This window comes from Papilio polytes, unplaced genomic scaffold, assembly GCF_000836215.1.
Source record: "Papilio polytes unplaced genomic scaffold, Ppol_1.0 DF824102.1, whole genome shotgun sequence".
Lineage (NCBI taxonomy): Eukaryota > Metazoa > Arthropoda > Insecta > Lepidoptera > Papilionidae > Papilio > Papilio polytes.
In genome coordinates this window covers 673272-684108 of record NW_013525102.1, presented here as the reverse complement: position 1 = coordinate 684108, position 10837 = coordinate 673272, and the positions used below count along the sequence as shown (strand labels likewise).

At 34.6% G+C, this 10837-nt stretch overlaps 3 protein-coding genes across 4 annotated transcripts in view; 2 read left to right on the top strand and 1 right to left on the bottom strand.

Annotated features, from left to right (window-relative positions):
* Window positions 1–10837, bottom strand: part of LOC106099731 (monocarboxylate transporter 12) — a 31658-nt gene that overhangs the window by 15003 nt on the left and 5818 nt on the right. Inside the window, exons 1-2 of one of the 2 annotated variants that reach the window (XM_013278364.1) lie at window positions 6099–6244; window positions 2559–3195 (exon numbers count right to left, since the gene is read on the bottom strand). In XM_013278364.1, coding sequence (XP_013133818.1) covers window positions 2559–2733 — 175 coding nt within the window. In that variant the 5' untranslated portion in view covers window positions 2734–3195; window positions 6099–6244. Of the gene's footprint in view, window positions 1–2558; window positions 3196–6098; window positions 6245–10837 lie in introns of those variants that run through there. The other variant, XM_013278365.1, reaches the window with a different exon arrangement.
* The window catches only part of LOC106099426 (trypsin delta/gamma-like), a 13118-nt gene continuing 8600 nt past the window's right edge, over window positions 6320–10837 (top strand). The window contains exon 1 of the mRNA XM_013277985.1: window positions 6320–6424. Coding sequence (XP_013133439.1) covers window positions 6397–6424 — 28 coding nt within the window. The 5' untranslated portion in view covers window positions 6320–6396. The remainder of the gene's footprint in view (window positions 6425–10837) is intronic.
* LOC106099732 lies at window positions 8681–10831 on the top strand. Its single transcript, XM_013278366.1, has one exon. The coding sequence runs from the start codon at window positions 8993–8995 to the stop codon at window positions 10013–10015; it is 1023 nt and encodes a 340-aa protein (XP_013133820.1). The 5' UTR covers window positions 8681–8992; the 3' UTR covers window positions 10016–10831.

Sequence of the window (10837 nt, the reverse complement as noted above, 5' to 3'; positions counted from 1 at the left end):
ATTCCTTTACTTTATAAAAAATGTGGTTTAATTTCCTATAAGACATAACATACATTTTTTTTATGTAAAAAGATATGTTACAAAACAGATTAACTTTTATAGCTAGTGATCGCAAACTTGTTTTGATCTATGTAAACACAAATCAAACATGTTCGACAGCCAAACGCGACGTACTTTTATTAAAATGGAACAATAAAATTTATCGCGGCGTACCAAGATACGCCAAGTCAAAAAACGCCCCCGTATGAACGGCTTCATAGAGTCCCATACGTTCTATTTTGACACATTATTTATCGCCTAGCGTTTTCACGTCCGTGCGAACGGCTGACAGCGCGGTGAGCGTTAAAACAATTACACTAGGCTCCAAAAATATTTGACCATCTACATTTTGACTACATTCCCAAAAAAAAATCATTTTATAAAGGCAACAGTTCAACATAATCAGACTTTTTTAAATGTTTATTATTGGATGGTCCAAGTAATTTTGGAAAGTAGTGTAGCGTACCGCGCGATTTCCACTACGCCCGTGCGAACACTTGTATGAAGTTCCATACGTTCCATTTTATTTTTACGCTAACGCCTAGTGTCCAAAATGGAACAGTGCGCGTAGAGAAATACGCCGAGAAGAAAAACGCCCCCGTATGAACAGCTTCATACAATCCCATACGTTCTATTTTGACACATAGTTACCGCCTAGCGTTTTCGCGTCCGTGCGAACGCTCGCTAATGTTCACCGAAATCTGTCAAGTTATTGTTGAATGTTGAGATATTGTCAAAATTAATTTTGCTTACAATGCTCTGTAGAATTATTCAACGATATTTACTGGCTAACATATTTTAGCGTAATTAATGGATCCTCCCTAGACACTTATTGATCTGTAGAAATTAACAGATCCTGTATAATATCTATAGAAGAGTTTTCTTGTAACTTTATTAGTGGATATTTTGATAATGTTAACATTTTTTACAAGACATTTGTAAGATGGATGATGTGTCCTTTATAATGTTTGTATCAGCGGTTATTTAAGTAATCTTCAAATATCTCCGGGAATAACTTTCTATTGATTTACATACGAGTACTCATTGAATTGGTTAAGTACTTTTTGATTTTTTAGCGGACAAACAAGTAACGTATTTTTCCCTTATCAAGACGAATGGATGTCACAGTGCAGTGACATTTTACTACATGACTATAATCTGTCAAGCTGTGCCGGTTTATTATTCTGTTTGATACAAACTTGACATAACTGGCTATTAGCAGATTCAAGCGGATTAGCTTACGTAATGTAATATAACATCATACTGTACTAGAATGGCCAATTAACAAGAAACGTAATAACACTAAACTTTAAAAAAAAGAAACAGTATTTGTATTGAATGAGCTATGTGGAGGACAAAAACCTGTTGCACCGACCCTACGGGAGTAGGATAAGGAGGAAGTTGATGATGGTAAGTATTTTGACCGACTTCCCAAAAGAAAGAGGTACTCAATTCGTCTGTTTTTATTTTTTGTTATATCTGGCCATTAGACAAATAATAAATTAAAAATTGGAGAAAAAATATTTTGGAAATGGATTATAAAACAATAGAAAGTTCAATTACCGATTTAAGTATATTGTTTAATAATATAATTTTGTTTGACTGAAATGATATTTGTTATGATTATAATTAACGAAGCGAAAATATAGATATTCTGATTTCATAGGTAAACAGCGAGATTTAATTATATGCTCAAATAAAACTATAAACATACAAAGTTTTATCTTAATTAAATACTATAAATTCAGAATGATTAAGAGGTGTTTACTTTCTTTCGTACTTATATCTTGTTGCAGATATAAATTGAAATACAAAACACTTCTTGTGAATTTGTAATATTTTTCATATTATACCTCAATAAGTGTTGTAAAATTATTTAATTTTTTTGGCTGATTCTGGTTTTGTTTCTTAAATCGTCCTCAAATTAGTGTCGTAATTCCATTTTTTATTGATGAGTAAAATGAACTGATTCGACAAGAAATAGGTGTGAAAGGAGTATCGTGAATGATTACATATTAGAGAAATAGACAATTAATCTACGGTGGTCTAATCGTTAAAAATTCGGGGCAATTCCTAGTTTTTTTTATTTTTTTTTATCTTAGATTGTCTTAGGATTCTGCATGATTATTAATCTAATTAATGTAATATAGCAATCATAGTAAATGTAAATAAGGCTATTAAGTATGAATACATAAAGTACATAGGACCTATCTTGGCTGAGTTAACAGTTAACCGGCGAAGTGCGTCAAGATAGCTATTAATATGCTATTAGTGTGGGAGTCACCTCGTTCCATAAAATATAATCTAAGCTATGCAACCTTACTATGCACCGATATCGCTTTCAACGTGTTTACTAACTTCTAAAGACATTACTAACACGTTCTGATTGAAAATATGGTGAATAAAAAAAAGCTTTTTGATGAAAATACAGTAACAACATAAAAATTTAGACATGTGACAAACAGCACATTTATTTATGGAATAGAAAAAGTACTTATGAAAAAGCAGTAAGTACTCACTGATGATATGAATCATGAAGGAAGCGAAGACGACGACCCATCCCCAGCCTCCGTCAGGTGGCGGCGGCAGGCTTTGGGAGCCCTCACGGGAGCTCTCACCCTGCTCTGCTTGTCCTCCCTGCGCCGACTGCACGCCATTGCCATTCCTTGAGCTCTTCACCGCGCCGTGAGACATCTTCGAATACCAGTTATTAACTCGTTCTCAAAAATCTCCGATAACTTCCCACCTTAGTAACTCAATCCGACAGTTATATGATTTATTTTCAGAGTTTATCTCCTCAACATAGTGTATATCCTTGTATTGTTCAACATATATTTTACATACATTTGCTTATATGTCGATAAGATAACAATATTCACTGTCGATACTCTAGATATTAAAATACTATTTATAAAATCTGTACTGAAATAGAGGCACTTGGGTTTTGAAATTTGTACTGATTATTTTTTCTATGATAAAGAGGAAGCGCTGTAGTTCTTGGAAGGGACAGTTTCATAAGATAAGGAGACCGAATGTCTTTTATTTTCTCATCTCTTCGCGCTCATTCTCTTTCCTCATCTGAGGCTTATGACTTTTCTTCTTGTCTGTTCCAGTTTTCGATGGACTCTCATTTCTACGTACAGCTCCGGCGCAAATCTGTAAGGAGAAAATGTTTCTTAATATCTCAATACTATGGTCTTTTTATATTACAGTTCATTTTATAGTAAATGTTTATTGTCCTTGTGATTATTTAAACAACTTGAAGTAAACTAAACAAATCACACACAACAAAACAAAAACACTTTCATCAAATTCAGCAAACATTAGTTTGATTCTATCTAATGAATATGCGACATTTTACGATTTTGCCCCCGAGTTATTAGCGGAATAAATTTTCGGAATGCCTTAGTGTAATTACCGCGTTCATGAAAATCGTTATATTAATTTTCTCAATGAAGATTAACAATACTTGAAATTTATCCATTGTTTGTAATTTACGGTAGTACTCAAAACCATTTTATTATACCGTTTAATTACACAGAAGCAAATAGAATGCCATCCAAAGTTTATGGCAGCTCTTAATTTCGTGCAGAAACAGTGCGCAACAAAGGCGATGTGCGGGATTTCTATGACCCGCAGTAGGGAGTGTCAGCTGAGCTCGCAGCTAACCACAAGCAGCAATAAAGTTTGACTCTTGTTATACAACAAGATGAAACGTGTCATTTTAAAAAAAAGATAAGACGTGTTTTAAAACTTCTTTTAGCAGTGGATATGATAGGGCTGTCAAACTTCAGGTTATTGTCCCGCTTATCAAATTGTTCTGTGATGTACAAATACATTACAAAACCCAGTCCCTGTAGCTGCTGTTTCTAGGCAGATTCTGAAGTTATCAGACGTGACAAGAGTCCGGTAGATCGATCAATGTTGAAACATATCGATAACGCAGATAACAAGGTTTCGTAGTCCGAATGATTTGTTGAACAGCGATACCGTTCTCAATAAACGTTTTATCACTCTCAAAAGATCTTACCTTATCCACAGGCATCCGTTACATGTCGATATAAAAATCTAGGCAGATATTTATGACATGAAGATACTTTATTCCGCACGATTGAAAGTTTCAGCATGAATTTTAGTAATTATATTCAAATATTAAATGGCATGAGTGGCTTATTCCAGGATGGAAATGTATAGTACCATTCAAACTTTGTGGCAGTTCGAAATTTCGCTCAATATCCAACACAAAGCATAATTTTAAGTAACCCCGAAAAGTATTTTCATCATATCACCGTATTTTATCAGTGCGTTTAAACAATGCGAGAACGAATGCATTTGTATCGCGAAACAATTGTTATTTTGAAATCGAAAATCGATTTCAGATCTCAATTGACCTCTGTATATCGGTCAGTGTTAAAACGAAGTTTTTATTTCAGTCTGATATAAATGTTTCGAGTTAAATAAATTACTTTCTGGAAATTTTTCGTATCAAAGTTAAATAATAAAAAAAGGTTATCTGTCGTGTGCCGGGTACAAGAATAACATGCGATATTACGTTGATAGAAAAGGGCAATGAGTTCGACATGTTTTTTGACGTTTATATCAATTTATTAGCAATTTTATTAATTTCTTGCTTATTCAAATTTCTTAGACTCGCTTTTAAAAAAAACTTTTTAAAATCTTGAGACTGTGTTAAAAACTAAACAACATCTATGATTTAAGTTCCATTCCAACGGTTTGACTAATTTATGTCGTTGTCACGTTGTTTGTAGGTACCCGAGTCAAAGTTATTCTACGGATAGTAGGAAATCTTCAGCTTGTAGAAGGAGATTTACAATGGAATAGCCATACGTACCGACTCATCCTTGCTCAAGTAATAATGTCAGAATATGATGAATTTGTATTAGACTAATATTTACCTCGTTTCATCTCTTATGTTTAATGCAAACAAAGTGGTATCGCGGCAACTTTGGCAAATTTATTCAGTGTCTTTATGTGTCTTGTTTTGTTCTTCATTTTATCGAGATGAGAATGTCAAAGAAGTTTACATTACGACTTGTGCTATCAACCTTTTGTGAACCAATAAAGACAAAATATATTCAATTGTTTCTTATTAATGAATTTTTATTAAATACAAAAAAATTATAAACAGGGCCCACGGTCCACCCTTAGTGATAAGAAAACTACATTAAAGTATTGCTAAAAGAACCACTAAAGAACTATAAGTGAAACAGTTAAAATAAAAGATATCTTGGAATATTACATCAAAAGAAATTCTCGATCTTTCTATGTGAAACACAAGTCAAATCAGTAAACATACGACTATCGTATGGACGATAAGAGGTTAATGGTAACAACGATCGCATTCTCCGACGCATCAAATATCGCTGTTAAAATAATATAATTATGCCAGTTGACTTTGCATATCATGATAAACACTTGAAGTAAACAAAATATATTTACATTTGTATGTTTACTTATCTGAGGTAGGTGTGACAATCTCGTTACAAGATAATATTATAATTAAATGATAGTAGATTAAATAAAAATATAATAACACGACACGTGTTACTGAGACGATAAAATTGGCTGCAAGTGAACAGCAATAAGCTAAATCAAAGTTAACCGGGTTGTCAATTGATCGTTGTATTGAACTGAATTTGTCCGAGCAATTGTTAGTATTTAATCGCAGTGTGCAATTTAAATACGCGATAGTAATGACTCAGCGGATGTCAAATGCTAATTACAATATGCATATAATGCACAAATCGTGCGAGCCAAACAATGCCTTTTGTTTCTTTCCATCGAAGTTTATTTTGTATGTTTTTCTATACTACCCACGTATAAACTTGAAACTATTTTATTATTAAAAATAAATTTAAATTACTTTGTAATCAAGAGAAATAGACATTGTATGTTTCTTTATTACTACATTTTACAGTTTATATTAAAGGTAATGTCAAAGATCTGGCGCCAGAAATAAAATTTGGCGTGATGTACAATAATATTTGTGTATCCGACCTACATGAAACAATAAAAATATTTTATTAAAATGCACTTACGTTCACACGTTTTTGCTTTCACAGTTTATTTATTTATGAATTGTAAACAGCGCGAATGTCACTAAATTGCGGTAAGTGAATAGTGCAGCGGTATGTACGCAGTGCGGGTGCGATGCGCTGAGCGTACGTTCGCGGTCGCGTCCGCTTTGCCACTGTCAGCTGCCGCCGACCACCGACAACGAAAATAGCGGATAAGCGAAACAAACGTCGCGAGCGCTTCAAAAAAACATACAATTGCCAATATTCTTAGCCAATGCCGAAACACATAAAGGCCATTGTTTTGAAGATTTACTGAAGGATGTGCAATAAGAAGAAAGCAGTTAAAGGTCTATTATTATTTTGCTAATTGGTGGTGAAGTGAATCTAAATCAACTGCTTGCAGATAATACTAAAGATGATACTAAGTGTATAGAAATTGGAATTTTAAGGGGAACACTTAAACCACTACAACCATTTCTTCAGGTAGTCGGCTTGTGGCGGTTGGTAACGCTTTAAGAAAATCGAATACAGACAAGTAAGTTATGGGTGACCGTTGCAGAATGCAATAATCATCGTAGTAGAGTGTAGTATATGCAATTACATATAGTAGTGCTTAGTGCTACGATGGGGGAACTAAAATGCAAACTATTATGCTTCGTATGTTTCTGGGTGTTTTCCCGCACTTGAGGCGAGACAGGCGCAACGTGGCGGCAGTACTGTCGCGTCTCTACTCAACTTTCAATAGGACCTCCTCATGAATGTGCAAATCAAAGGGACTCTTGTTTTAATAAATGTACCTTTCTGCTTCAAGCATTCTTTTATCTTTATCACTTCATGCATGGCGAACAATATTTATACAGAGATTTTATGTCTAGGTATACAAAAATATTGATGTAAACAGAAGTTATCTACACAAGTAATTTATAGAAAAAATACCTCAATAGGGAAGTAATTTAATTGCGCAGAGCAAACACATCCTTATCACATCCTTGACAGTAGATAACTTCCGATCACTTCCGTGCAATTCCTTGTTTTCTGCAATCGACTCGAGTGTGACCTACAGTTTATCATTATACACGCTACGAACGTACAAAAAAATAGCTGAATTATACATTTGAAGTTACTCTAAGCAGTTCAACAGCTTCAAGTAATCGACCAACCATCAAAGGCATTTTGAGTAGCATCTGTAATTTGCAGTTCGTGTATGGGAAACGTAAACTGATGATCATCAACCGTTTGAAGCTCTCGATAAATCTCTTGTAGCAGTCCGTGTATATCCTCCTTTTATTGTAATATTGACCGCTCGTAGTCAATTAGCATAAACTGGGTTAAAGGGCTACTGTTTATCGGTAACGCGAACATTATTTCGTACGTACGTTACGTACGTTTAAACATTTAATTACTCGTAATTATTGATGTTACTGAGTTCAGTTGTTTTTGGAAGTGGGAAACAATTTAATTTGTTTTGTTATGTTTAATTTACTGTTATGTTTACAGAAAATATAACTAGTAATTATACAAATTACTTGCAATTAATTGTAATTAATTATTTTGGCACAATAAATACATCACACAAATATAGTGTTTTAAGATTGGGCAGGTGATGGTGGCAATATTGTGGACATGACCCTCCTGGTGAATATTCTGCTTGTTTCCTTTATTTATTTTATGTGTTGGTATCTTTATCGTATAAAACACTAAGGGAACAATGGACTTTTAAAATTATCGACCTTTCATTTAAGCCAGCGATTTGTATGCATAAAGAGTAAAATATTGAGGTTAATGACGTCACTCACTCCCACACGTTGATTTTAGCATTTTCTTTGTTCACACATGTGATCGTCGCGTGTTTACACATGATGAAAATATTTTAATTTACGATTTGATTAATTTTGCTCAGCAGTTTACTTTCGAACCTCATAGATTTTGGCTTCTGCAAGCTATTATGACTTCATTTACTGCTAAGTCCTAAAAGAATTCCAAAAAGCAAGGTTTATCGTGATTTTATGGTTATATGCATCAGATTTCAACGAATGTAATGTCCCTAAAAGGACTCTTTGATTTGTAATCCATGTCGTGACCTTATCGTAATTCGTCCTCATTCGGATGGTCGTTTGTCGAAAGGATCGCCGGAGTGGGCTGAGGTCGACCACTCGGTAAATATTCTGCAGATAATACGAACAAGGTTGTAGTATAAAGGATGCATACTAGCTCTAAAGAATGTTATTCTTCAATTTCGTTCATCTTCTTGTAGTAATTTATAGTACATTATAGATATAACCTTGTGGAGCAAGGCGGCTTAAATAATTCTTCAATTGAGATCTTGAATTAAGAATCTGCGCCCAACGAATACCGGCCTGGTATAGTGGACATTTAGTCTGATTAGTTCACTTCCGCTTATTGTAGAATAACAAGGTATTCTAGAACATATGTGCAGGGTTGAGGAGGTTGATTGGTTTTTTATTTATTTATATCGACGATTATATTATAACATTCTTCTTAAATTAAATTAGAGAGTGATACATGTATTTTTAAAGAATTATAGATATTAGAAAAAGTAGCAAAACAACGAGTAATTTATATTACGATACGAGGAGGTCGCGTCGTACACTCGGTGACGTCAACATCGTTTTAAACTTCTCCCAAGATTTTTATTAATAAATGTTGTGAATAGTGACTAACAAAAAGTTATCGTGCGTAATTAAGTGTTAGTACATGTATTTGTGATCTTCAATTCATTTAACGTGTAAATGAATTATGAATTAAAGTATAACGCGTTATTTGTTATGTTTACACTCTAGACAATTTTTCGTAACTACCGACCTTTGTTGTTATAACTCTTAGCGTTTAATAACTAGTGATGTGTTTACATACAAATTGTTGAATCGATTTAAACGAAGTGTAAACAGTTCGCAATGTCTTCCAAAAATCAACGTGTGTGCGTCGGGTGCAAGAACGTAAAAGCTAAGTGCGACTGTCCTACCACCAACATTGCAAAGTCCGACAATACCAATATTCTGCTGCGTCCTTCTGCCCTGAGTCCGTCGGATAGTGTTATCTTATCACCAGGGGGTCCGGACGACAATATCACTATACGTAAAAATACGACAGCGTGTGCGCATCACGGCGGAAATCTAGAATATGTCACTGAGCGTTCTTTGCGGGATATATTGAAAAATGAAATGGCAGAGATGCTAAAAGTGTTTGTTCAGCAGCATGTCACGGAGCAGTTCGTGACTGCTACTAATAATATGTGCAGAGAAATGGAGAAGCTGACTTCAGCGTTGGAAAGTTTCAACGGGCGATTAAATAATGTCGAGGAGCGAATGGCGCTCGTCGAGAAACGGCTCGATACTGCTATTGACCGAGAAGACTCGGTAGTTATTGCGAATCTTCAAACAAAAATAAATCAATATGAACAGGAATGCATACTAAACGATTTGGAAGTTACTGGTTTACCAGAGGAGACTAATGAAAGCCCCATTCACCTGGCGTCTCTCTTAGCCAAAAAACTAGGTGTTTCCCTGAGTGAACATGATATAGTAAGTGCCGAGCGTGTGGGTCGGAAAATCTTGGCTGAAAGAAAGGAAGGTGACACAACAGTGGCGCGGCCGCGCGCCCTTGTCATCCGGCTGGTCCGTCGCGGCACCCGCGACGAGTTACTGCGCGCTGCGCGTGTGCGGCGCGGTCTCGACTCCTCCGGCGTCGCGACGGCCGCCGCCCCGCGCCGCGTCTATATCAACGAACGGCTGTCGCGTTTGAATAAACAACTGTTTTATAAGGCACGTGAAGAATCACGTAGACTAATGTGGAAATTTACCTGGACAAAGAACGGTAACATTTTTGTAAGGCGTGATTTTACACAGACGGCTATCAGAATTCGCAACCAAGAAGATATTGAGAGGGTTTTTGGCAATTCCACAGTTGGCCCCAAATAGAGTACTGTACTTATTCTCTTCCCAGATAAATGCATTAAGTTTGTCATGTTATTTATTTATTTTCATTCTAGATACGAAGGACAGTGGCGACATGGTACTCATTTTTAATTTATCAAAGGTGTATTATGTGTGTATTATACGCCCAACAATTTTGCCACATGTTATAACATTATTATACTTACATTATCTTTGTGATAACATTAACGTTATATCATTTTATGGTACACATTTTGTAACAAGATATAAGACGCCATTAACCGATCTAACTAATAATAACAGGGTTCCAACTTTATTTTGTACACTATGTTCCTTTACTGTTTTGCATCGCAACTACTTATTGGTATGTTTCTTAATTAACTACAAGTCATGTCAACTAAAGTATTCATCGCTTGATTTGGTTAACTATAATGTTACTGTAATTAATTGCTTATTGCACTCTGAAAACATTTACAAAGAAGGGAAATTGAAAATTATTTTAAATAATGTCACAGTTGTATGTAAACCTAAAAATGTGATATTGAGTGTAAAAAAGTTGAACCAAAATTTTGTTATCCTTCCTCACTTAAATCCAACTAAAAACTTAAGTTATAAGCTTAATCTTAGAAAATCAGAATACTATATAATGGATGTGTTTTGTATACTTCAACCCAAAAATATAACTGTAAAATTGTATTTAAGACTTCTTAGAATTTTTTTCCTTATGTTTTGTATAATACTATCAAAAAATATATTTCTTGTTACTTACTGTACGTTCCTCTTCAAAGACCTAATTAAGAAATCAAATTTAAATAAGACATACAAGACTCTTTCATTACAAACAAC

Bases quoted from the DNA above. Each gene is read 5' to 3' on its own strand.
- LOC106099732 (XM_013278366.1), top strand. From the start codon at position 8,993: ATGTCTTCCAAAAATCAACGTGTGTGCGTCGGGTGCAAGAACGTAAAA.